The sequence below is a fragment of the Thunnus albacares genome, chromosome 23 (genome assembly GCF_914725855.1).
Source record: "Thunnus albacares chromosome 23, fThuAlb1.1, whole genome shotgun sequence".
In the NCBI taxonomy this organism is placed as follows: Eukaryota; Metazoa; Chordata; class Actinopteri; order Scombriformes; family Scombridae; genus Thunnus; species Thunnus albacares.
Window position 1 is genome coordinate 8,823,161 of NC_058128.1, and position 27,963 is coordinate 8,851,123.

The 27,963-nt window shown below is 45.9% G+C and overlaps 1 protein-coding gene across 6 annotated transcripts; it reads left to right on the plus strand.

Moving 5' to 3' along the window:
* The first annotated feature begins 489 nt into the window (after positions 1-489).
* On the plus strand, positions 490-27,868 carry kmt2e (lysine (K)-specific methyltransferase 2E). 6 transcript variants are annotated; one of them, XM_044343415.1, is made up of 25 exons: positions 490-838; positions 10,049-10,233; positions 14,205-14,316; positions 14,669-14,898; positions 15,119-15,258; positions 15,804-15,985; positions 16,095-16,133; positions 16,234-16,434; positions 16,655-16,785; positions 17,092-17,209; positions 17,362-17,471; positions 17,586-17,838; positions 18,905-19,003; positions 20,574-20,645; positions 21,274-21,459; positions 21,743-22,069; positions 22,280-22,579; positions 22,817-22,967; positions 23,227-23,453; positions 23,542-23,598; positions 23,873-24,415; positions 24,667-24,953; positions 25,211-25,290; positions 25,395-25,474; positions 25,573-27,868. In XM_044343415.1, exons 2-25 carry the CDS (start codon positions 10,163-10,165, stop codon positions 26,620-26,622), a joined length of 5,046 nt encoding a protein of 1,681 aa, XP_044199350.1. In that variant the 5' UTR covers positions 490-838; positions 10,049-10,162; the 3' UTR covers positions 26,623-27,868. The 6 variants fall into 6 exon arrangements, with proteins under 6 accessions (XP_044199350.1, XP_044199351.1, XP_044199352.1 ...); XM_044343416.1 differs by having other exon boundaries at positions 24,667-24,932; XM_044343417.1 differs by lacking the exon at positions 20,574-20,645.
* The last annotated feature ends 95 nt before the right edge of the window (positions 27,869-27,963 follow it).

Genomic DNA, 27,963 nt, shown 5'->3' on the forward strand with positions numbered 1-27,963 from the left:
CACTTTCAGATTCACTGCAAATGAAAAATGAAATGTATTATTATTTATTAATAGTGCAGCACAAGTTGGGTCCTCCGCTGACAGAAACAGCAAGAGACTTGAGAGGAACCGGTCGTGTCTTGACGGTAACCCTAGATTCGCGAAACTCTCGCGAGATGTGTACGTGTTGTTTCTTCGTTGTGTGTGTCGTTTGTCGTTGCACAAAATAATGAGGTTTTAAGATGTCACAACGCCGTAGTTCGCTTTAGGCACAAAAAACACATGGATAGGGATAGATCATAATCGTTTTTGGTTAAAATAATCACTCTCGCGAGATCTTTTGCCAAGCTAGGGTTACCATCTAGACAAGACCAGAGGAATCACACTCGTGAACGAGCATGAATCACGGGCACGCCGCCCCTGTGAAACGGGCAGGGTAGCCCCGCAGTGTGTGGGGGCGGGGCTCGGGCTAGTGATGGGGAGGGAGGGGGGGCTCGTGGGGGAGGCGGAGTCTCGGCAGTCCTGGCAGGGCCGCCATTTTTGCAAAGGGAGAAGAGACTGGTTTTGAGGGGATCTAATTTCTAAAAGTCGCCGTTGACTAGGGCACTGTTTTAACGGTTTCCAAGTAATTCCTAGTCAAAATTTGGCTCCCTGCGTAGAACAAGAAGCAAGGGATTTTTGACAGGAAAGGACTATTTAAAGTACACATAGAAAACCAAACATTTTAAAGCGTTGCTAGTGATCCGCAGTGTGTGGACAGAAGTATTGTTTTGGTTGTGGAAGCTGTGTGGAAAGCGACGGGGGTCTCACCCAGGTCCCCTTATTCGCTATTCAGATCCTCCAGAGTGGACATAAAACGGTGAGTAAAACTGCATTAAAGTGGTTGTTGTGAAGGTGAGCACAAATCCGACCTGGAAGGCTATTGTTGGCTTTACTTAGCTGGCTAGGCACATCATGCTGATGCTGGCTAACGTAGTTATACTATCAGCTGAGTTTAGCTTGCTTGCTAGCTGATCAACACCGTTAGTTCAGGGTCTGTGGGTGCTAAGTCCTTTTTTGTTCATATTAACTAAAGAAAACAGCTAACCAGATGACGTAAGTTTCCAATGTGAGTGTCAAGTTGGCCACTTGCTAGCTAGCGCATGCTATTAGCTCAAATTAGCTTGACACAGACCGAACAGAGCTTCTTGACTTTTCCGTTTCTCATACAAAGTTATCGGGTTAATATTATTTACACACCGCAGTGATCGATATAAAAGTGTTTGCCACGTAGTTAAGAGTAGCCTCAACGCTAATTACAGTACACATTGACCGTTGTGGGTGACGAAAACGCTGCAATTAGATTAATGTCTGCCCCATAGCTTAACGTCTTCTCAACAACAGTCAACGCTAATATAACCAGCAGTGAACTTGCCATTAACAATATATTATTTGCAGGTTGACTTAATATAAATAGAGCCAGAGGGGGACTCACTGGAGGGTTAGTTTGATACAGTGACACTGCGGGCCATATTGCGCACGGTTTCATCCGTTTTTGTGTATAAATACTGTGACCTCCTAATATAACGTTGCCCGCTTTATTTCCAACCATTTACTTTTACTGTACAATCACTAAAAGAGCCCTTTCAGCTACAGCTGTCAGCAAACGCGCCAGATTTTTGGGGGTCCTTTCTTGTTATACTTGAATACAGTGTTTGCCATAACACAGTGTCACAAAACACAACAGCAAATTTAGTTAGTTAGTTACAAACTTGAATTAGACGTGGTGGCTCCCCATCCTGTTCACCCTGAGCACGGGACATTATTTCCGTTCAGCGACATTTCATACAAAGCCACAGAACAATGAGCTTTTACAGGCATGTAAACAAATGTAAGAAGATGTTTAGTCTGTTAAGTTCAACTCAAAGCAAGACCAGCTGTTAAAATACCTTAAATGCCTGGCAACATTGCGCAGTGATCTCACAGGCTACTAGGATTTTTTTTCTTCTGAATAGCAGTTATGACAGGATGTAATCAAGAATAAATCCAATGTCAACAGAGGAACCTGGCCGCTGCTATTTTGTTGTAATTGACTTTACTTTTTAAAAAAAAAGTACCTTTCGCGATTACTTTATTTAGATTCAGGGTGTATTGGGTTAAATGCTGCAAGCGTGGGGGAGGGGATGTTGCATTTGGGCATCTCGCCCCAGTCATACAATTTGTAACTCCATCTCAATTGGCAACCCTAGCCATGCTGAACTACACTGTCGCACTTTTAGTGGTTTTACCCAGCCTGAAACACGTTACCGTATGAATGTACAATCGGCTTTGGCTTGCCCCCGAGCAGTTATCTCTCGACGCTGATGTTGTCGCTCTTTCCTGTCTGTGACGAGCCAAGTATTAATCCACTTCTTTTCGTGTCGATGCTAGCTCACTTTGCTAACTTTAACCCACTACGCATTATGCCGTTAGCTCCCGTTGGTTACCGCTAGCTTTGCGGGTTATTTTTACTCGGTGTTTTGGGCTTAATTTACGGCCCAGAATTTTAAAAAAATATCAGCGGGTATCCCTGTGTTTAACATTGCTGCTTTCCCTTACTGGTGAACCGTAAAAAAGTCACATTTAAGACGCTTCGTGCTTCGATTGTGTCGCTACTCCAAATGCCATTAACATTTACTAGCCTGCTACACTCCGAGAGGCCATTGCTGGCCATAATTGCTAGCAGATTAGCTTACTGGCTTTGCTTTCGACGACTTCACAAAAAAACCTTAATGGTAACAACACAGAGACTGTACCGACAGAGTGATACTTAAGGTAGAGTGTATGAAAGAGGCGATTGAATGCATTCTTGGGGATTTTCTTCCCATGGCGAGGCTCCCCTGGCTACACGATTGTCTCGCCGTCCTGAGAAAAGCGCTATGAAAATGGCGACAGCACCAGGGTGTTGTGGTAACATAATAGCAACGTTGTACCCTCCACACCCCTATCGGCAGGACTGACTGCAGCGCCGACATACTCACTGGGAAGCAACTACACAACACAGTATTTTAAAAAAATTTTTAGTTCAGGTTTAGACATAACAATAACGTCAAACGATTAAGATCATGCCTCGTTTGCACTGCGCTTTTTTAGCTTTTCATAGTTAACAATCAATGATGCTGTTGTGTCTATTCCCAAAACGAATAACATAGTAGCCCTGTAACATGCGTCACGGCTTATGCTATTCTTGTGTTTCGTGTTGTAATGTTGAATGCTGGGACACGAGGTTTAGCATTTTCAGAATACTATAAAGAAAATGCTAATAATTCTTTTTTTTTTTTTTTAATAAGTTTCATAAAGATACACAAACACAATCCTTGTGTCAAAATAAATCTATTGCAGATCCGCTCCTTTGCCACATATCACCTCCCTGAAATAATTTTCATTAAGTTAACATTATGTAGTTTGTCCCTCACACCCATAGTTTGCATTTCCTCTTTTCTATTTTCGGTGTAACCCCTCTAGTGTGATAGAATTGGAGCATACTAGTTGGTTAGTTATAATGTGTACCAATTAGTCATTTTAATTTCAATGTCAGATAAGAAGGAGAATTTGATGCTTGCAAGTTAAAAGACAGAAATTGGATGCACTTTAATTTCATGGCACATTTATTTCAATAAAGTCATAAAATAACAGATGTATCAGTCAGTGTTTTGATTAGATTTTTATTTTTAAGCATAATGTGGGTTGCAAAGCACACAGTTTAAGTACATTAGTGTCAGAAAAACATTCAAATTCAGGTGCCAATGGCTTGACAGTTGACATTCAATTGATTACAAATTATTTAAGACAGTTGGTTCAGCACAATCATATATAATAGTGTGTTTAAAGTTTAATGTTAATTGATGTTGTAGACGATGAATGTGCCCTTTGTGGCCTCTTTTTCTCATTTTCGGTTGAGACAGTTTGTCACTGCTTCCATACGGCTGCATTTTAAGCCATGTATCATCAAATATTAACATGATAAAAATGAAACTGTGACGGTAACCAAATCAACGCTAGTTTCCAGGATAGTGTTTTCAAGCCCGTGGGCTTTCGCAAACTCCCGAGATGGTGTGGCACAGCTGTCTTCCCTCTATGTCAGACTGTAGGACAAACTTTGGCACGTTGTTCAGCTCAAATGCTTGTTCATGACTGTTGCCAAGAAGCTTTTTTTTTTTTTTTTTTACACATTTTATTATACTGACAATTTTGATGTCAGCTGAGTGAAGAGAAGACATTTTTCAAAAGCTGCAGAAGCACATTAAGGCATTAGGTGTGTACACTGAGTTTCCCCCCATTTAAGGATTACATTATAGTTGAAACTATAAAATTACATAAATGTGATTAACATGAGTGCAGCTGTGCTGCTGTTATCTGAGGATGTATTGTTGTCAACAGTCTGTGTTGACTGTCAGTATTAGACTGATGGATCTGTTAAACAAAGGTGCTTGTTTGGCTGAAGCATCATAATCATCACTGTCATAAGCAGGAATAATGCATGACACAAGCCTCCAAACGCTTGCAACTATCCACTGTAAAACAGGCAAGTGAGAGAGGATCAGTTTCAACACACGGCATCATTATTCATGTCCTAAACATCACCGAGGCCGGAGACGCCAGAATGGTCTGTACAGCTTCTGTCTATTGCCAGGGATGGTGTGTTTGTCAGTAACTTTTTGCAAAGAACAGTTGCCTGTGAATGTGGCTTACATAACAGCCAAGTGGTAAAGGTTTGTCTTCTTCTGTGGATGGGTTATTACCACTAGACGAGTTAGGGGCCCTGATGTGCCTAATCAGACGCTGCTATATAATACACAAAATCCCCAGCTATCTACTAGTCCTTCCTTGTAAAGGAGCAAAGGCCTCTGTGCTGATACTTGCACCTTTTTAAATACCTGACTAGCTGTATGTGTGTCTGCTTGTCTTGTGTAGGTAAGTGTGTGTTTGCTTGCTTGCTGGCTATGTTGACAAAGATTGTGATGGGAGATGAGCTACCACTCCCCCTCTGCCATAGGGACAGAGCACTCTGGCAGGTGGCAGGGAGTCACAGCAGTCTCAGATGACACACCTTTCCTCTCACCCTAACCCCTCGACAGACTTTTACACAACACACATAATAAAGAAGCCACAAGCTGACTGCAAACTTACTTAATTTTTCAGTGCACTCAGCGGAGAGAGAGAGAAAGAGAGAGAAGTCAAGCAAGTGCACAGGATGTCTATTGGTGTATTGACTTATTGATAGGGCAGATGAGGGCCACAGACTCACAAGCTTTCTCTTACTCTCTTATGTATGGAAGACCTCTTGTTTTTGTGCTGTTCACCGTCTCCAGGCAATAAACTTAAGCCTGAAACAGTAGCACCTCTGTGCAGGTAAACTGTGTGTCCCCATAGATACACTCCTCATCATGTGGGGCTAAGCTGTGTGGATGTGGCCTGGTCTCCAGTGATCTAACTTGTGTGGTACCCAGACCCAGAGAGACCTAGAGACAAAGCTGCTTGGCTCTGGGGTCCAACGTGGTCACGTGGCTCCCAGCTGGGAGGAGAAGGCAGGGCTCAGGTGACCTGTTTTTGTGCTGCTAGCTGGGCTGTAACAGATCCCTCTTTAAACTAGCAAGCTGCCTCCCCGACAGGTGGCTGCAGGGCTTTGGTTGCTGTAGCTGCAGCCCTGCTACACCTCCCTAACCTCCTTCCTGTTGCTGTCCCTGTGTTACAATAGCATTCATGGGCAGTCACACAAGGCAGGATGGCCCGAATAAAGAGGGGCTGTGGCATCAATGTTGGTGATGTAACGGCACTGCGGTCCAGGCGTGAAATTGATCATCAAACACTGCTGTAATGAGACCCGAGTGGCTCCTACTGTTCTTTTGCCCTGTAGATGCTGAGTAGCCTCTCCCTATTTCTGCACATGCACATGCATGGCTCACGTTTTAGTTAGCTGCACATTGCGTTCATTCTCTGTCCACCAGCTGCATATGTGCCTGCTTGTCACTCTCTAATAATCAGGATAGGTCTCCAAGACATTAGCCTTCACAAGTCACACAGATAAAGATGCAGCTCGATGTGAATTGGTTAGTTTGATGTTATATGTTGTACCTGTTTAATTTACAAATGTTCAAAGGAACTCATCCTTGACTGCACACAGCCTGGCTGTGATACTCTGCAAGCAGGAGCGAGAGGGAGATGGAGGGATTGTGCCCCAGGGGTTCTCCTGAAGAGACATTACTCAGACTACAGGAGGGCTGCCCCAGCTTTGCTGCCAGACCCTGTTCCTACTGACTTTTAACTCTCTCACTCCCTGGCTGTTTGAACTGAGCACACAGGACATTGTTTTGAATTTCATATTTGAGCTTCCTGCGTCTTATCACATCACACTATTTTTAAATAATGTAGCAGGTACAAACCCTGTTGCAACAGCCTTTTGAGTGAGAACTGTATACCCACTTTGAAATGAGCATGTAATATAGCCCTAGAGACCATCTGTATTTTCCTAATTTGTTTCTCCATCAGTCTGCTGCACTGCTGGCCCTCAGCCTTTATTGTTTACTAGTTGCTAGGTAGGGGACACAGACGCTGCAACATCACTGTCTTCCTCATCCTCCTCATCATCTGACTCCTAAGTGGACTGGTCTTTACAGTCAGATGAGGGTATTGGTTTGCACTCTCAACAACTCAGTTCCTATTGTGGCCACAAAAAATTGCTTGTGTGGACGCTCTATCCATATCCCCCGCTGTATTGATGTATGACTTCACCTTCAGTGCTTGAGTAGAGAGGCAGCGCTGGCAGCCATGGGCACACTGATTTATGAAGGACAAGGCAGATGCAATGTGTCCCTCTGTTGGCACTGTGAAAAAGAGGACCGGGCCTACATTCCATCTGGGTCATACTTCCTGTGTATATGAATGCATTTGTATGAGTTTGTTTTATGCGTTTGTTTATGAGCTGAGTCATTGCAGCCAGCTACGAGGATGGCATGAAGGCACATCAGGTTGGCAAGGGGGCTGTGGGATTCAGTCGGAATCCCTCGTTTTTCTCTTGCTCCTCCTACTTATCGAAAAACATAATCTGCCGAGACTTGGCTGCGAAAACAAGAATGAAAACACTGTTACACATAGAGCAGTGGTAATAAACTGAGGAGAGAGGGAAGCTGTTGTTGGTAGCGGCATGGTTTAAGTGTGATGGTGTGGGTTTTCCCTCACTGACTTCAGTGCGGTTCTGTCTTAAAAGGATAGTTATTCCCCACACAATGACGTGACTGTGTGCCCTCACTGAGGGAGGAAAGGAGGAGAAAGGAGAGACTGGGTTACGCTATGTGCTCCACTCTGCCACCCAGAGTCCACCCAGGTCTAAGCTGTGTAGCGTCACTGTCAGACAGACCCCATGTACACCTCCCCCACCACTGCCCTCTGAAATGGAGGGGCTGTGGATTTCTAAAGCTCCCTACTGCGCAAGGAAATCTGTTCAGAGAAGCATACAAGGTTTTAGAAACGAGACACGCAGCAAACCTAAACCACTTTCATCCTGTGACTAGTTATACTGTTATCCACTTTTGCTGCATGTTTTTCTTGGTCTTAGTCCCTCTTCTACTCACCCTCCCCTGTGCATGTTCCCCATTTTCCCCACCCCTCGCTCTTATGTGTTTCCATCACAGCCGTGGATTTGGCCAAAGGTGGCTTTAAATGGTCTTTCCCGGCCTCCCTGTAATTGGGAACTGTGTCTGCGACACTCCCCTTCCCCTCCGCTCTGCGTTACTGTCTCAGGTTTATTTAGGAAGTGAACAGAGGAGGGAGAGAAATCCGGCTGGGCGGGGTGACTGGGCACAGGAAGGGGGGTGGTGTTTTTTTTTTTTTTTTTTTTTTTTTTTTTTTCCTTTCTTTGGCTGCGTTTCTCCAGGGTGATGGACAGCTCTTCTAGAGGAAGTAGGAGGAGCAGTCAGAGGCAGTCACAGCACAGCTCAGATTTAGTCAGGAATGCTGCTGTACTGTACTTGTTTTTCTTTTTTCCACCCGCCTTTTGTCAGTCTTGGCTGTGTCTGGCTGCAGCGGAGTGCATGTACATTTGCACACTGCTCCGAGGACCTCCTTTTATAGAGGAATGTTTGAAAGGACAGGGCGAGGGGTTATCTGTCTGTTTGGCCTGTGTAAGGGGGGGGGGGTATATGTGTGAACATGAGCTTGTGTGTGCATTCCTCAGTGACAGCAGGGTTCCCTGGATGAAGTGGAGACAAACCAAGTGGACGAGGGAACAAACAGGCTGCTTCGGAGGGAAGCTATTTACCAGTGCTTTAACGTACTGGGCCTCTCAGATAATACAAAGGAAGGGGGTAGTCTGTCATTTCAGTGTTTTTGGCAAACTGCCCTATCCTTGTTGAAAGAAAGTGTTATGGTTACATCAGCTTCCATCATAAAATGTCCCTGGCTGTGAAGTAGATGTGCTTTTTAACCCAGTCACTGCACACCGAATCAGAGAATTTCAGGGGTGATCCCATCAGTAGCCTTGGCTGACACACACAGACACAGAGGGGTCTTCTTCCTCCTATTAATTAGGCCTGGAGCTGACAGCTGTCACGTCTGCCAGCCTCTCACCGGTCCCACTGGCTTAATAATCCATTTGGGTGAATCATTGCCTAGAATTCCTCTCATAGCTGTTTTATCTATTGTAAAATATTTGGCATCAGATGTTGTGTTGTAACTTTCTTTCTTGAGAACTCTGAGTGTCTCCTTGACGGAAGCAGAGCGGTAGGGGTTGACAACCTACCTGGTAATGAATTACAACTTTCCTGGAGAGATGACATGCGTAGACATGCTCTTGAGTTTTTATTTGTGCGAGTGCTTCAGAGGACGTGCTTAGGCCAGAGAGTGCGGGTATCTGATGGGCATGCGGAGACATGTTTTGGTGTTATGGTGCGTTATTGCTTGCAAAGTGTGTGAAGTATTCCCCTACTCAATACATGACACATCCCTGCTTTGTAACCCCTTTTTCCTCCATCTACACCCGGAGCTGTGATCTGAGCGTTTGTTTGGCCCCAGTGTGCATGAGCAGGCGGAGGTGTGACCTCCAGCCTATTTTGTCTCGGCATCTGTCCCTTCCACTAATCCTGCTTATCAACAGAGCTCTCTGTATCAGGGGCAGCCACACTGTCACATATGCTCCCGCCTGGATTCACATCAGACACAAACACATATTCCCTTAATATTCCCATCAATACTATTGCCAGTGTATGATTTATTAGTCTGGCAAGCCTCCCCACCTTGGGAGCAAAGGAAGGCTACATTCATTGCCTGACACCTAATCAAACTCAATTATTGATGACTTGATCTTTCTACAAGAGATGGTGACAGTAGCAATGATACAAATGCAAGCTTTCCTATAACTGAAACATGCGGACTTGTAATTACAGTATTGGAGATTGTGTGTGTGTGTCTTTTACTGGGATGTGTGTGAGAGTGTGCTTAGAATAGAGCGGTCCTCTTCAGTCGAAGGGGGAAAAATGGCCTCTGTATGTTGTTGCGTTTTCCTCCCTCCTTTCATGGCGGCTGACTGCTCTGTGTTCTCTTGCTCCCCTTTGTGGGGGTTTTCTTACAGTGCAGCCTTCTGCATTCCTAGCAGACAGTGTGTGTGTGTGTATGTGTGTGTGTGTATATATATGTGTGTCTTTGTATGTGTGTGTAGAGGTCGCTTTAGCGCAGTTCGCAGCAGCTCAGGCTTCACCTTACAATATTGTATTCTCGCGCTTTTCACCAGTCAATACCTCAGCTCAGTGTACGAGCTTTGTCAGAGGGGAAATTCCTGTCAAACACTTCCTTGACAAAGACTGTTGAAAGTATGAATCATGCATTAACGTTTACTGGAAATACCCATGTTTTCACTATGATTTGTTATTTCAGGTTCACTAGATTTGCAAGTGTTTTTTCTTGGCATTAAAGAAATGACATGTTGTTGAATTGATCATCATCACTTGAGACTAGCAGATGATGCTGCTACACAATACTCACTGATTTTCTTTGTTCCCCTTTTTTCTCTCTATTGTCTTCTTCTACTTCTTCCTCTCTCCTCCAACTGTATGTCCAGGCCTTGTGGATGCACTTAGATGTCTGCAATGACTGCTGTGGCTGGCATGCCTCAGTGTTTTGGACTCCCATTCTCTGGACTCAGTAGGACAAGAACTGATCAGCAGAGAACGTCATGAGCATAGTCATCCCAGTAGGGGTGGACACAGCAGACACCTCATACCTGGACATGGCTGCGGGCTCAGAGTGAGTAACACTTGCAGACAACACTAAGCCTTCACTGTTCGCACTGTTTTAAAGCCCCCTCATTTCCTCCCCTCATTCATTCTTATTCGTCCTCACCAAGAGTTCATTCTCAGTTTCACTCTTTCTACATGCTTTTTTTTTTTTTTTTTCCTTTTCTCATCTCCCTCCACCTCATCCTCCGTTCACCTTCTCACTGCCTCCGTTATCATCTCTCACTCCTCTCTGGTGTGATTCACTTGCACTTGTCTCGCAGACGCTCTTTATTTGATGTAATATGATTCCCCTGCCCCCTTTCTCTTGTGTATCTGCCTCTACATGCCCTCTATTATGACTTAAGCAGCTCTGTCAGTGTAATCTTTTCCTTTTCTCTATGACTCGATTCAGCTCTTTCTAGCCTTCCACACAAATCTCCTCTCCCACGTATACATAGTTACTGTTAATGGGAAAAGAATTTGCAGTCAGTCCGTGGAAGCAGGGACCCATTGGCTCTGTGGCATTAGTGTCTGCTCTAATGGACAGTTCAGTCTTGCCATTGATTATACTTGCACTCAACCACTGCTCATCGCATAGACATTCTCCCGTGTACAGCTCTTAACTACATCTGCCTGTGTGAAACTGTCAGGAAGCTCTGAATGTAGATGTATGTGTGTCGTTTGTGTTTGTAACGCTAACTTCGTGAGGCATTCAGACTCAAACGTGATTTTCCGTGATCCTTTTCTGGCGCTGTAGCTTGATGTTTGCACATGTGTACACTGCATTCAGTCAGTGAAGCAGAAATGGTGCATGGAGCCACGGCAACAAGCCTCGTATGGCCCCTCCTCTCTGTTTCCTATAGTCTTGTCAAGGACATTGCTGTGGCTTTTTCTGGTCAAATAAATGAAGCAAGAGGTTCTCGTATGACTAAAGAATAACACACGTCATCAACTTATGTAGGGGCTCCTGTCTCTTTAAACGAGGGAGAGCCCTCCCCTTTTGCCTTCATCAGAGCTGTTGCCGTGACAGCTTGTGTTGCCATGGTATCTGCCCCTTGCTCCCCTCCCTCCCCTCTGCACTGCGCAAGGCCTGTTACCATGGTCACTGGCCTGAGTGACAGGTGGCCCTCACAAAGATATGGCGTCTTAAACTGTCCCACCGCGTCTCCCCCTACCCCCCCTTTCCCCTCCTCTCCACAGAGCTGTGCTGCCGGGGGTAGGCGTAAGCCCCTTGCCTCGACTCTCTCACTCGCTCTTTGTCCGTCCGCGCTCTGCGTCCGATCGCCTGCTGCAGATTTATTCAAAAGCAGATAACAAGCCTGAAAGGGGGCTTCCACATGCTGCTGGCGCAGGTTTCGTCCAGGCCAGAGGGACAGAGCGTAGCTGGACACACACATACACACACAGCTCCTTGGAGTATTGTGAGTGCGCCAGCCGGCAGCGGGGCTGGCTACTCACCAGAGAAACGGCGTCATGTCCTTTCCACATCCCCCTGAAGTCTGCAGCAGCGTGACCAGCTGTTGGCTAATGCAGTGTGTGTGTCCACAGTGACACACAGATACCCAGCGTGCGCGCACACGCTGACAGACTACGTAGTGTTGCCATGGCAGCGAGTGGGAGCTCTTCAGGAGTGAAGGCGTTGCCTCTGGCTGTTCAGTGCTGGTCTTTTTCTCTCCTGCTGTTGATCTCTCCGTTCTCCACGCTCGTCCACTCTGCCTCTTCACCCTCTCTCAGCAGGTGTTTGCATTTTGAGTGACATCTGTTCCTTGTTAAATACTCTTGACATTTATGAGCTATAAATAGTACAAACCTAGCTGCCACTTTAATTGAATCATCCGTTCCCCCAGATTTTCTTTTTTGCTCTCTCTTTTACTTTCTCTCACTCATCGTCTGATCATCATCTGATCATGACTGACTGTGTATCTGCAACCCTCCCACTTATGTGTACACCGACTCTCTAATCCCTCCTTTGCGCTTCCCAGGAGTGGAGACATGAATGATACAAACCCTCCAGCTATGCTCACATACATTTAAACATCTTCCTTCCCTCCCACTGAACAAGCTGGTACACTTGTTTGCCTTTGTCTCGCCTGTCTTTGACTTTCACTGTGTCTGTGTTGCGTGTCCTCTCTGTTTCTGCCTTTCACATCGATCCACTGATGTGTTAAACTGAAAGAATGCCAAAGTCCTATCATGATTAATTCTCTTGAACCTATTAAAAATGTCATCCTTGAGCCTCTGAATGATATATGCCTCAACCTTATCTTAAATCCCTGTAATATAAAATGTAGACTTTGGTCTGGTTAATCATTAATGGCAGAAAGTTGGTGAGCACACGGCTCACTTTCAAGTATGTCTTTTTTTTTTTTTTTTTTTTTTTTAACTCTCCCTTCTCCTTTTTAACCCTTGAAAGTTTAGAGATTTCTATCTGTGGCAGTTAATCTGTAGTGTGTACACACACATAACGCACACACCTTAACCCTGGATCCGCCTCCAGACCTCATGCATGCACTTACGTTTTCACTTTGACAGTGAATACTTGAGCGGCAATACACACAGGAAGTGTTGCACAGTGCTCTTACGGCGTGCAACAAGAGCAATAGGGCTGAGAAGGGCTCACGCAGGTACCGTATCGCCACTTTACCTTGAGGCTCGCTTTTAAAAGGGGGGGTGTGAGTTGGGGAGGGAAAGAGGGAGAAATGTTTGTGTTGTTTTTAAAAGTTCATTAATGTTATGAACATGTGCTCCAGGTACCTAATAAGTATTATCTATATCTCCTAATGTGGCCGGTTGATCTCACTGTACTTCTTTTCCTGAATGTGGGCTTCAAAAATGTTTGCTATGGAGTCCCAGTGTAAGCAAAGCAGAACAGCGTTACATAGACAGAAATGCTGCATGGCCTGTTCAGGGTCCCCATTGTGTTTTTAGTCTTTTGTACCCATCTTGCTCAGTATACCTGAGAGACTGTCCAGTATGCTTAGTGAGCTTTTCTCCATGTATTTTGCCTTGTTCACAGAAACTTGCTGGCAGTAGCCCTCATGTAGTCAGATGGCATGCAGTGGACTTATTTCTTTTAGTGTTTAAAGATAGAGAGAGCAGTGAAGGAAACAAATCATCAGCTGTTGTGTACACCACTAAATTGTTTTTGTGCGTCTTTGACCTTTTTGAGCATTTTTTCGAGACAGGACTCCTGTGAAAAGAGCAGGATTAAGTGATGTGTTTTCACGTGATTGAACCTTTTAACACATTCGGATGCGTAACTATCACATGAATAGCTACCGCACCTTAACTAGAACCCGGCTCTCTCAGTTTATCTCAAATGCGTCTTGCTTATCTTGTAGCTCTCAGTTTCTTCGATTATTTCCCTATCTCCTTCCTTTCTTCCCTCTTCACACATAACGAACTTGTCTCATGCCACTGGTTTTGCTTGTTCCACTTCCCTCTTCCACCACAGCCACACTCAGCAACTGTAGAATAGATTACTCGTGTCATAATAAGGGTGGGTTGGTCTCAAACGGCCAAACAGGCTCACTCCTCAACTGCACTGTGATCTTGGGGAAAGTGGATTTACTGGTTTGGTATGAAGAAGCTTGAAAAAATGATTATGTGTGTGTTGTTTTGTGTGAATGTGTATGAGAAAGAGAGCCCATTTCTGGTGATTGTCTGCCTTGTAGATATGGGTTCAAGGGTTAAAACGGCATTTATGCTGACATTTATTTCTGTGTAGTACAACTAAGGTGATGTGACAGCCGACACACTGTTGCTGGAAGTGCAGTGGTCTTCTGCCCTTGGCCCCCCTGATATTGTGACTGTCATAGCCACACCATGTATCCATACTCTTCCTACTTTACCTCTCTGTCACCAGTAATAATTGCTCTGCTTCTGACTCACACACACACACTTCCTTACACTTGAAGAAACAATGCATTTTGTGTCTCTGGCTCTCTGTGATAACGTGTAGTAACGTGTATTCTGCGTTTTTGTGTTGCTGCCCAACAGACCAGAATCGGTGGAGGCCAGCCCTGTGGTGGTGGAAAAGTCCAGCTACCCACACCAGATCTACAGCAGCAGTTCTCACCATTCCCACAGTTACATTGGCCTGCCTTACGCTGTGAGTACACACACTTGTCTTTGTCTCACCCTCTTACAAATAACCCACATTCCTTGAGCCCTCCCTCTCTGTTAATCATTGAGTGCGCCATGACCAGCTCTCATTTAGGCTCGAATAGAACATTGACCTGTAATGGACTGGCTTCAAAATCTGTTAATGATATTTCCGTATGCTTTGGATTCACTATTCTGTCCTCAGTCAGTTGGTCATGTCTACTACAAATTTGTTTCACATGCATGTCTTACATTTCCTAGTACATTGTGACTCTGGCTAGACTACTTTCTGAGTTCTCACTAAACAAAACTGTCATTCACCTACACCACATGACCCCTATCTTCCATCCTTCCATCAGGACCATAACTATGGGGCTCGGCCCCCACCTACACCACCAGCCTCCCCTCCCCCCTCCATGTTGATCCGACAAGGAGAGGGGGGGTTGTTTGTTCCAGGGGGCCAGGACGAAGCATCCAGGGGCACCACGCTCAGCACCTCGGAGGATGGCAGCTACGGGGCTGACATCACCCGCTGCATCTGTGGCTTCACCCACGATGACGGCTACATGATCTGCTGTGACAAGTGCAGGTTAGAGCTCAGTTAACACAAAGTGGTCACAAGTCTTGACGAGTGTGGTATCTGACCCTTTTTTTTTTTTTGAGTCATTCAACCACATCTTCTGATAACGTCTTTATGATCCCAGTTAGCTAATGACTCAGACTTTGTCTAACTTATCATTAACACAGAAGCAACTCCAAGCAGAGATGTAAAAGTATATTAAAAAACTTTTGCTATGTTTTTTTTATAGTGCCTGGCAGCATATTGACTGCATGGGCATTGACAGGCAGAACATTCCTGAGACCTACCTGTGTGAACGCTGCCAACCTCGACACCTGGACAGAGAGAGGGCCATTCTGCTGCAGACCCGGAAAAGAGAATGTTTGTCTGGTAAGTAAGACTACACAAGGGGATTTATAAGCTCTCGTCTTCAAAAAGATTGCTTTAAAACCTAATGTTTGAGTTTACCCTTGAAAATCAAATTTACAGTATACTGACAAAAAGTTAGATAAATACCTAGGGGATGTTGGCGTTTTTTTGAGAGCTGCATTCCCCAGTGCCAGTTATGAGGTGTTACACGTTTTCTGAAAGAACACAGTTAGATCTTTCAGTTCTGCTTTTACTGGCTTCCTCGCTGCAGTAAATAGGCAGCTTGTAAGCGAACGGAGTAGGTTGTAGGCTGTCTCAGGCCACAGCAACCTCCTCCCCCTGCAGGCCAGCATTATTTTGTTCAGCCCGAGCCTGGGACACAGTGACACCTGCTGGACAAGTAGCAAACTATCATTTTCTAATTTGTGCTGTAACATACCTCATCGTCCATTATTCTAGCTTTTGTTTTGCCTGCAGCAGCTGCAGCTTTCTATAGATTTATGTCAGGCATGTGATGTTTCCTTTTTCCCTCCTTATTACTAATATGTATTTGTTTGCTTAATCAGACGGGGACACCAGTGCTACAGAGAGTGGAGATGAGGTGCCGCTAGAGCTCTACTCTACTTTCCAACACACGCCTACCACCATCACCCTCACGACGGGGCGCCTCGGGAATAAGCAGGCTGACAAAAAACGCAAAAAGAGCGGTGATAAAGACCCTCCAGCATCCTCTGCCCGAGCTAAAAAGGTCAGCTTACAGTCATTCATTTATGATAAAACCAGTCAAAGCACATAATGCATTAAATACTTGAATTTCAATGAACTTTTAAGTTTCAATTGTTTTTCTTTTCTGGCAGGCCTTCCGAGAAGGGTCCAGAAAATCCTCAAGAGTAAAGGTAAACACACAGAAGCAACACACAACTTCTGTTTGCAGTCCTGTTAGTGATCTCCTGTCAAAACTTGAGCCATATGTAACAACTGTACTGTGTCTGTCAGGGTGCAGCTCCAGAACAGGAGCCAACAGAGAACCCGTCTCTGTGGGAGAACAAGATCAAGACGTGGATGGAGCGTTACGAGGAGGCCAGCAGCAATCAGTACAGCGAGGATGTCCAGGTCCTGTTGCGTGTTAAAGAGCAAGGCGACGGCAAGAGCCTAGCGTACAACACGCATCCAGCCTCTTTCAAACCACCTGTGGAGGTACAACCATGTACAGTCTGTTCTGTCAACTCGTAAAATACTATTTACAAACACACCTATCTTTAAATATCTTGTTAACAGGATATGCATACATAAACTAAAACCTTTCATACTCAAGCAGTCTACAGCACTAGTTTCTTTTCTTTTGGGGTTTTAGTGTATTGTAATCAGTGTCTGTCCAGGATAGTTGCTCATGTTTGTCTCTGTCTCTCCCTTCCAGAGTCAAGTTCAGAAGAACAAGAAGATCCTCAAGGCGGTGCGAGACTTGGCCCCAGACTCCCTCATCATTGAGTACAGGGGCAAATTTATGCTTCGACAGCAGTTTGAGGCCAACGGATACTTCTTCAAGAGGTCAGATTGCTTCACTAGTCAAATGTGTTAGAGCTATATTCAGGAGTACTGCTGACGCTATTAGTTGATTTATCAAAAAATAAAATTACTGATGAATATTGGCTTGAATATTGGAAATCTGCAGATTCTCAGATGTAAGCATTTCCTTGTTCCTCTGTGTTATATCAATGTAAACTGAAAATGTTACTTGCTTAACTGCTCAAACAGATAAAGACATTTATGACTCTGGTTTACAGTGTACAGTTTATGACATTATGTTTTTATGTGAGTTAATATTACCACTCATGCATGTGTTTCCCTCTTTAGGCCATACCCATTTGTGTTATTTTACTCAAAATTTGACGGACTGGAGATGTGTGTGGACGCCCGCAGCTTTGGCAATGAAGCACGCTTCATCCGTCGCTCCTGTACCCCTAATTCTGAAGTAAGCAGACATCCCAAAAATCCAGAATGAATCGATGAACTTTGCCTATTTTTATTCAGTTAAAGGTGGCTCTTATGAATAGTTATAGTGTTGTTATTTTCTGTGTTCATCAATCAATACTTTTCACTAATGTTGTGCTTAACCTCGTACAGGTGCGGCACGTCATTGAGGATGGCATGCTGCATTTATATATCTACTCACTGAGGCCTATCACCAAGGGCACAGAGATCACCATTGGTTTTGATTTTGACTATGGCAGCTGGTGAGTTGAAAGGCGTAAACTTGGCACGTAGCAGGTCAAGATCGTTTCACCTTCAAGCTTCAAATTCTGATGCCCTTCCTTTGTTTCTCTTTATCTTCCTGTGAACATTTGTAGTAAATACAAGGTGGACTGTGCCTGTGTGAAGGGGAACCAGGAGTGCCCAGTGCTAAAGCACAACCTAGAGCCCACAGAGAACCTGGGTTCTGGAGGCAGGCGCCGAGGGAGTCGCAAGGACAAAGAGACAGTCCGGGACGACCAGGGCCAGAACCAGAACATGGGTTTGGATGGCGAGGGAAAGGGCAAGAGCGTAGGCGACGCCAAACAGAGGAAACTCTCTCCTCTTCGCCTCTCTATCTCAAACAATCAGGCAAGATTAGACGTTTATGAACATCACACTGAAAGCACCCAGTCTCACCCTTCTTTAACACTATACTGCTCATATGTTTAGACTTTGTTTTCTACTGTTCCACAATTTCTGTTTTTTATAAACATTTATCTCTATGGTCTATGCATGCCATTTTGTTTGATGTTAGTTGAATGTCATTTCTGTGCATGTTTTTTCCATTGTTAGTCCTTCTTTGTTACTCTACATCCTCTTTAGTTCCCTCTTTTTTCCCATCATCCCTTTATGCATTCACCTTTGTCCCCCCCCAGTGACAATTTTGATGACATAGTTCAGATTTTTACTGTGATTGCACAAGACACTTTTGTGCCATTTGTCTGGCAGAGTTGTGTTGGAGTGTATTAGTCTTTTGTGCAGGTGTACAGGTTTAACAGAGAATGGCTTCTTTCTTGGATGCGTTAACTAGAACAGGATTTCTTAGTCGTCGTCTATTCCTGAATAGCAATTTTCACCTGCCTTGACCAAGCCAAATCACTATAAATTGGGTTCATTGAGCAGTTTGAAAGCAGAGAAATCTTGTTTGTGTCAAAGTGTATATAAACTTTTAGAAAGCAGGCCAGTGTGTCACATAGTTTCTATTTCAGCAGGACTGTATGAAGTCAGGTTTAGAGGTCCAGAAACAGCTCCAATGAAGAAAGGTGAGATGAGATGTCCAAACCGAGGAGATAAAATATGTAAAAGGCATCTTTATGACAACCGTATGCTCACATCCAAGACACAGTATGTCAGCTATCTGAGGTTGCTGGTGCAGCTTGAAATTTGCCCAAAGTGGAACAGTTCCTATGAAGTGCACGTGCAGATCCATCAAGTTCTGAGCAGGTGTGTTTTGTGCACAGGTTGACCACTAAAGAACAAGCAGAGTGACTCCCCCCCCCCCCCCCCGTAACTTTTAGGTTACTCCCCCCTTCCCCCTCCCTCTCTCCCTCACCTTCCCTGTCCTCCACTCTTACCTGTCTCCCTCTAGTCTGTAGCCAGACTGAATGAGCAGCCATGATAAAGCGCCATACCGCCCTCTCCCCTCCTCTTACAGGATCCTGAGTTATATGAGGATCTAGAAGACAAAACCTCCGTTAGCAATGAAGTAGAGATGGAGTCAGAGGAGCAGATTGCAGAGAGGAGGAGGAAGATGGTAAGTGTGCCAAGCTAGGGGGCTACAGCTTTTTTTTTTTTTTTTTGCCATGCAGCCACCCAGCAGAAAGAGTGAAAATTAAAAAAACCAAACTGTCCCCTGTTGCTCTGGGTGTGGACTATATGTCTGCTAAGGGGGTTGTGGCTTGGATAGGTGCAGCTTTCCTCTACCTCCCTTCCATTAAACTACCCTCCTCTTCATCACTCATCTACCGCTAGCGCTCCAATCATTGTCAATGCACCTGTTGCTGTTTTGCTCAGTCCTGTTTGTTTTAATTTCTCCCTCCTCTAGCTTTGACTTTCCTCTTCTTCCCTCTCACAGTATGGAGGCTTTTTGCTTGCCTGTTATTATGCAGTGACATTTATTTGTTTGCCTTTTTTGTTTTCTCCATCATATGAGAAAATGTAAAGGCCTCCAGTACCCCTGTCAGTGGAAACAAAACCAGTATACCGTAGCATCATACATCCTGGAAGTATCCCCAGTGTGTGTGTGTGTTTTATAGTTTTGAGTGTAGCTCTCCTCTCACCTTCACCGAGGCCAAGAGCTTGAAATGGCCAATTACTGGTTCAACCACTCTCTTACGTCCCTGAGAGATGGAATCAAACACACACACACACACACGCACAAGCCAGCATGGTAAACTACACACCGACACAAACGCGCACACACACTCTGGAAATTACCCTGCAGTCAGCTTCATTTCACACGGTGGACCCAAGGTGTAAAGTGCTGACTCATCTTTGGCCAACATACAGTTCTGCTAATCGGCCAGAGAGGGATAGATAGTTGAAGGGGGAGGGAGGGAGAGGAGGGGCTGCAGAGGGTAGAGCCTTGTTGCCAGGGCCATATTGACTTTGGGAGATCCAATAGGCTGCCTTCTATGGAATGTGGCCCAGAAGAGAGCGCTCTGCTGCTGGGGCAAAGAAGCGTGCATTCACACATTGACGATCACAAGCGTAGTAGATGCATGTGGGTGTTTGTAAATCTATGCCGCGATAAGATGCGGGGGAGATGACATCAGTGTGTGTGTGTGTGTGTTTTGGCATGATATCTTGCCTACTTAAACAAAAAAAAAGCCCCTACTGATTGAGTTTTTTTGTATAATGTCCCTTAACTGAATGTTTGCCTGTGCCATCTAAATTTTTGTTTACTATAGTGGCATTTTGTGCTTGGTGGTAGGTGACCGGTTGAGAAGCTTGTATTGTGATATAAACTTTAAGGGGTTATCATAAGGACGGAAACCCTTGAGGGTGTTGTAGCAGGTGTGCACTGCAAAGACAGCTTTTTGCACAGACAGATCAGCTTTTTGAGAAAATACCCCTATCCTAAGCCAGGTTTCATTAAGAATATGTTAGAGAACATACGTTACGGATACGTTGTGTCCTAAAAAAAAAAGCCCCATTAACTGTACAGTAGGACATTCCAAAGTTTATAGTATCTGAAATAGGTCTATTTTATAACATCAGAAAGTCAGGGAGTCACAAGTCTAGACCTGTCCAATGTTTGTGAAGCCTTGTTTAGGGGGGACATGTCTCTTCTAAACTGGGCTGTCTCTTTATTGAACATTCAGGCCAACCCAGTGGAGCAGTCCCATCTCCCTGTCGGGGCGGCTTCCAGCTGGAAGGGACTGAAACACAAGGAGGTAAACTTGACCCATACATAGCCAACCCCACTCCACCCATCTACCAGCCTCCCCACTCCCAATCTTTTTTAGAGGTGACTGACTTACAAGCGTACTAACTGTCTCGTCTTTACAGACACCAATCTTCAGCCTGGCCTATGCAGCAATACATGTGTTGTCTCATTATGTTTCGTGGTATGAATCTCTTTTCAAAGGGGTGTTCTTCTAACTGAAGGTGGAGCTCTTTGTTTTTTTGGTGGAGGTAGCCATGGTTTCCATATTATTTTGGATTTGTGGCACAAATATGTATAGAGGAACACATTAGACATTCTGTACTACAACCTTCTGGTTTGTCAGGGTTTATGTCCCAGTCACCTTTTGACACATCCTGACAGCATTTTTTTTTCCTGTTGGTCCCCTCTGACCTTCTGTCCTTTTTGTTTCTGAAATGAGGGGTCACATTTTCACTTGTCTCTGCACTTGGCACTCTGCATTCAGCTAGATCGGCTTTCGCTGTGTAGCACACATTAACCCGTTGTATCGCTACTTCTGGTGCTCTGTGGGAGATAAGTACTCCATGGACTAATGCCTCTGCTCCCTCTTCCTCTCCGTCATCCCTCCTTCCAACCCCACATCTTACTCTCTGCAGACACGAGAGGAGAGGAAGATGGAGGCCATCCTGCAAGCCTTTGCCCGAATGGAGAAGAGAGAGAAACGCAGGGAGCAGGCCCTGGAGCGAATTGGTAGCATCAAGTCGGAGGTCGGAGGACGCAGTGACATCAAGGAGGAGCCGCCAGCCACACCGGAGACGGCTGATTCTCCATCTGTCATGCAGGTAAGAGCACGGAGACTGACAAAACCCCCCTTGTTTTGACATAAATACCTGAGCTATAGAGTGCACAAGTTAGAACCATGTCAACAAATTTTCCCACAGGATGTTTCTTTCATCTGATATTATCGATTTTGAAGGAATTGATGTCACTTTTGTATATCAGCATTTGGAAACAGTCTATCCATCAATGACAAAATGTTTGACTAATATGCAGATATGTTTGTGAGGGCATGTTTAGCATTGCATTGTTTTAATAAATATAAATACTCTCCTGTCTCTCTTGTAGCCACTTCTAGAGGTGAAAGAAGAGCCAGGACTAAAGCCAGCCAAGGTCAAAGGCTCGAGAAACAGGAAAAGTTTCTCTAGAAACCGAACGCACATCGGCCAGCAGCGCCGGCGAGCTCGCACCATCAGCACCTGTTCTGACTTACCCCCTGGTTCTCCAGCTGAGTCTGTGGAGCCTCTGACCAATGAAGCCCCTGAAGGAGAAACACCCAGTGCACCGGAGCCGGAGCTCATCTCTTCCCAAGCACCGGACACCAGCCCCCCGCACAGCAGCTCACCTGCACCTGACAGAAACCGCACCGGGAGCAAGAGCTTCAAAACTAAAAAGGTAAACTCGCATTTTTATCTTCTGCCTGTGCAACAACAACCTCAGCATAAGTAAGCAATTATGTGCTTGTTAGATCTCAATACTTGAATGTTTTGTTTTGGTCTTATATAATGTGTATTTTACTTTGCATTGTTGAGAACTCCACTTTCAGACGTGTAGATTGTCACATCTTTGCTAAACATCATATTGTTTCTGGACTCTTTTTGACAGCACTTTGTGAGTGAGTGGGTGGGAGAGAAGCAGCAGGACCGTTGTGCAGTGCGAACCCCAGAGCCAGCCCCAGAGAGGCCACTGAGAATAAGCAGTGACCCCGAAGTACTCGCCACCCAGCTTAACGCCCTACCAGGCATGGCCTGCTCGCCACAGGTTTACAGCACGCCCAAACACTACGTCCGCTTCTCGTCCCCATTCCTGGCTAACCGCAGCCCCACCACTCCTGGAGTTCCCACCGGGAGACGGCGTTCCAGAGAATTGCCTGAAACGCCGCCAACCACTGGCTCCTGCAAGAAGGTACAATGTTCTGCTTTAGAAATATTGATATTCCCCTTTAGCTTTGATGGGGCATTGATGTTTCTCAAAGAGCATAATCTAGCCGGTTTTAAAGTCATGTCAGTCAGTCCTTATTTTCGAAATGGCCTTCTTTAAAGCTAACTAACGTGTTGAAAGAAATGTGTCTCACGAGCGACAGAGCTACCAGCTGTGTGTCCTTTTTTTATTGAGTCACTCAACCTCCGCTCTTTCCTACAGCGATGGTTGAAGCAGGCTCTAGAGGAGGAGGGCTCCACCAGCCCAGCCAGACGACCGAGCCTCCTCATGCCCAGTGAGGGTCCTCTCAGCCCCTCCATTAACGGAGACTCTGACAGCCCTCTACCCTACAACGGCACCTGCTCACTACCAGGTATGTCTGTGTGAGAACTATGAGGCCAACACTTCAGTTAAACTGTCGAACCACTCGAAATTTCAGAATTAGACAAATAAGGTAATTTAGAACCAGCTCCTATTATTGTTTATTTACCCACTGATTTCATGAAAACTATCCAAATAAGCTTTGACATGTCGAGACCATTTTTCTTAGATTAAGTCACACAAAGGTCACTGAGAGAAAATTGTTTGGATAAATTCCCAACTGAAGCAAACACCATTTTTACTCCTTTCAGAGTTGCCGACACCTTTGAAAAAACGGCGGTTGAGTCCGTTAGATGCCTGTATGTCCGAGAGCTCGACACCCTACGGCTCGCCTTGTGCCACGCCCACCCGGGCAGACCAATCGGAGGCACCCGCAACACCCATCTTATTGGCTACCCCGCCACGTCCCCGAACTGAGGAGCCAAGTACGGAGCATTTGCCCAGTACCCCAACACAGACACTTAATACCCCCCAGGAGGTAAGGCCGTCGATACTGAAACGCCACAAAGGCTGCACGTTGTTTATATGAGAAAAATCAGAATGTTGAAATCGGTTCTTGTTTACAGAGTGAATCATCAGTGGAAAACTCCCCAGAGGTCAGCCGGAAACCCAGTGTGCAAGAGGTAAGTGGAAGACAGCGTGTATTGACGTTTTTTTCACAGGGGTTAGGAGTTCAATGAATTTTGGATTGCATTATTGACCAACAACTTCATTAGAATTTCCCACGGTCGATTCTTCAGCAGAGATGAATAGTACTCTGTCTCATGATATGTGTTAATTTCGAAAATGAGCTAGCCAATGTATTTATTTTGAGAAATTTAGTTGCAAAATAAGAATAAATCTGCACAACACAAGACATGCGGTCGTCTGATTTTTGACCCCTCTCTCTTTTCCTAGGCCGATCGCCCTCCGTCGTTGGTCTCTTCTCCCTGCGTCAGGGCTCCCAGTTCAGATGGACTCCAGACGGAAGCTAAGGTGTCGGTTCCTGAGAGTCCACAGCCTCCAGCTGCTGAGTCTGTGGACTGTGGAGAGGACAGGGCCGACAGTGGGATTGTAGAAGGTAGTAGCGAGGCTTCCTCCTCTGCAGAAACATGTGCTTCCTCTTATCCCGGCTGGATAAAAAGCCCAGAGAGATGCCCGACTGGACCAGCTGGCCTGAACTTCTCCCCAGTCAACTCGAACTTAAGGGACCTCACCCCCTCACACACTCTGGAGCCTTTGGTAGCTCCCTTCAGGCCTGAAGCTGCAGCTGGAGCTGCAGCAGGGCCCACAGCAGGGACAGGGTCATTGGTTGGCTCTCAGCCCCCCTTCAGTGAAGGCCAGGGGCAGCTCTTTTACCCCTGCTCTGAGGAGGGAGGTTCACTCGGCTTCTCGCGCTCATTGAACGGGGACAGCACCGGCGAGGGAGGGTCAGCGCAGAACCCCCCACAAAAGAAAAAGGTCAGTTTGCAGATGGATCATATGTATTATAATTACAGTACAAAAGCTAATGTGCAGTCAGTAGGTCTGTAGTTATTAACATGTTATTAAGATAAGAAGATAATACCCCAGGCTTGTGTTCTGTGTCACATATTCTCTTCTTTAAGTCAGAAAGAAATGCATTGACCGTCCAAATGCCGCCCTCTACTGGTGTAACATAAGACTTGCTTTTTTTTGTTCATAAATCAAATTACGGTCCTGCATCTTCTCAGGTTTCCCTGCTAGAATACAGGAAACGACAACGCGAAGCTCGTCGCAGTGGCTCCAAGACCGAGTGCAGCTCTCCTGTTTCCACCGTGCCACCTTTGACTGTGGACGCCTTCCCCGTCGCCTTGGAGACCACCAGTGAGCCCTCTATACCCCCTGCTCCTACACCTCTCTGCAACACCAACGCCACCACTGTAAAAGACCCCCAGGCAAATGAGGAGACAGAAACCGCTGGAGAGAAAGGGGAGAAGGAAGGAGGAGAAGGGCAGTGGTACGTTTTCTCAAAACTACAGTGAGTTCCTTTTGTTGAAAAAAATACATAGTGGGAATATTTCTGTAGCTTGTAGCTGGAATAAGGCAAAATAAGACTAATGTGCATCCTTTGTGAATAGTGCTAGTTTTTTTGTCTGTTTATGTATGCATAAATGATGCTGTATTCTTACTAACTTGTCTGGTATATGGTAGAATATCCTGTGTATATAGATTACTTAATGTGTTCCTACTGGGAATAAGCTACTGATACTGGTACTGATTTTTTTTCCCCTTCAGGACGTCATCCACTTCTGTAGAGCAGGCCCGGGAACGCAGCTACCACAGAGCTTTGCTGCTCAGCAAAGATAAAGATACAGGTGAGAGTAGTGACAGTGTCTCTCAGTCATTGCTGGGTGTTTTTCACATGTGAGATGATGTTTTTAATTGATAGTAATACTCTACTGTTCTGTTCTTGTTCTAGATGGTGAGACAGAAGGTGGCGATACGCCTGCACTGAGAGATTGTCCGTCTCCAAGTCTTCAAAAGACCCCAACCCATGCAGTAAGTCAACATTACCCACCTGATGGAGATTTGAGTCATCTTCTAGTGAGTGTTGAGCAAGTGTGTGACGTCATATTATGTGTCTTTTCCCCCCGCAGCCCGGCTCTCCTTCTCCTCTCAGCACTGCCCAGCCTCCCTCTCGGCCAGCTAAGGAAGAAGACGGCGATGGACAGCCTCGGACGCCAAATCCAACCAGCCAGCCACCGAGCAAGCCTGCAGGCCCCAAGCCGGCCCCTTTGACCCCCACAAAGCTGCACCCGGCCCCGTTACCCTCCTCTCCTGTTCATTATCCCGGATCCTCTCTCCTCCACTCCCCTAAGCCTCAGCCTCAGGGTTCGCCCTACCGCAGCCAGAGGGCGCTGTTCTCTGCCCAGCCTCAAAACCAAACGCAGCCCCAGGCTCAGACTGGCCCACCCTCTTTCCCCCAGTATAACACGCAGGGAGCTCCACCTCCACCTCCCCCTCCTCCACCTGCGCCACCAGCCTCGACAGCCTATTTTCCCAGTCAGAGCCCCTCACCTGCTGGACCTTTCCCTGGGTTTAAACCTGCCGTTACACCTCCCTACCCTCCAGGTTCTCAACCCATGATGCAGACTCTTCCCCACAGCGTGCACTATCAGAGCTCAGCTGCCCCACCGCCGCCTCCTCCTCCACCCCCACACCCGATGCCCGGGCCCACCTTGTTACACGTCAACCTGCAGCCTCCTCCCATCCAGCAGCACCAGCTCCTGCTGACAAGCGCCCCTCCTCCACCTCCTCCCCCACAGGGCCAAACCCCCCAGCAACAGCAGCAGCCCCCTTCCGGCAGCACCCTGCTGTCGCTCACCCCTCCTCCGCCTCCTCCTCCACCTCCCCCCGCCCCTTCAACCAACACCCAGATGCAGCCCCACCACTTTCAGAACTTAGGGGGTTTTCAACCGGCGTTACTTCACCCGGGTGCTGCCGCCAACTCTTCAGTGCCCCCATCCACGTACCCCCCGCCCCTTCAGCAGACCGGACTGCCTCCACCTCCCCCTCCTCCTCCCCAACAGACTCAGCAAGGCCAGGCTCAGGCCGCCGCCTCCCAGATGCCTACTGGGACTCGTGGAGCCCCCGCATCCTCGACACCCTTCCACAGTTCGGGGTACCTGAGCACAGGGTGGCACTGACCGCCCTCTCTGCTGCCGGCCCCCGTCAGCCCCTGTGAACTCAGCCCAGAGAGGGGCCTGTACCATAAGCTGTAGATATGTTTTCTATGTACCTGAACACATGGCCAGTGGAAAAACAGCTGATTGTGGGATAAAAGGGTACTTTTTAAAAAAAAAAAAAAAGGACAGAAAATTTTAGAAAAAAGGACAGTGACATAATCTTCAAGACAAACTGTATAAAATTGAAGATGGACGATCCCCCCGGTGCTCATAGCCCTCTCTCTGGCCTCCTTTTGTTTTTATATATCCTTCCTGTGATGGAGAGGGAAACTCTCTGTTCTGTGTCTTGTTTGGACTCCCGTTGTAAGACCCCGCACTTTGTTAATCAATGGACATTCCAGCCTATATCCCCCCTCCTCCTCTTCCTCCTCCTCCTCCTCTTCCTCCTCCTTCTCCTTTTGTCAGTTATTCCTTTTACTTCCTATTCTCTCTTGTCTGTTGTCGGCTCTCTACACCATTTTTATTTGTTTTAATCTAGTGGCTCATTATAGCAAAGAGAAAGCTTTTTGTATAGAGAAAAAAAAACACAATTATTTTTTTTATTCCTCTGTCTAACAACAAATATCTGTTCACCGCTGCAGATTCAGAAAAGACCCATTTCTGGGAGCCTGCCTCACTGGCCCAGGAGGCTGCACTCGTGCGTGTTTGTATGTATGTATGTGAGCGTGTGTGTGTGTGTGCTTGCGTGTGTGTTATAGGGTGTGAAGGAGTATGGCTGCCTAGTATGACATCCAGAGGAGGAAAGTGTGCGTGAGAGATTTCGTATAACGAGTGCTCGTAGCCTTCTGAGGTAGGCAGAGTGGTCTCGCCCACAGGTAGGATGTTAGCGGTTTATTTTTGAATATCAATGGTTATTTGTAGAAAGTGTAATTTAATGTATAGGTGGTTACTCCAGCTTTCACCAGGAACAGGTTGTAAATATTCGCTTCTTTTCTTTTCTATGCTTGTACAATTCGCTCCCATCCCATTTTGAAATATGGTTGTAAATACAAACGCTCTTCTTGGCAAAGCTGAATGTTTCTGTGACTGTAGCATTATTTTTATTTTTATTTTTTTTTCCCTCTCTGGACTCTTCAACTTTGTCTTTTTTTTTTTATTATTTGTGTGTGTGAGTGTATGTTTGTGTGGAGGGGAGAAACTCACAGACACTGCACTGGTTGGCTATTTTCATGGTTCATTATAATAAATCACTGTAATGACAGTTTTATACCACTTGTCGTGACATGTGTCTCTGGGAACTTTTGTGCCGCCGTGTCCTCTTTCAGCTTCTTTGACAAATATCCGCTCAGCTTTTCTGCCTTT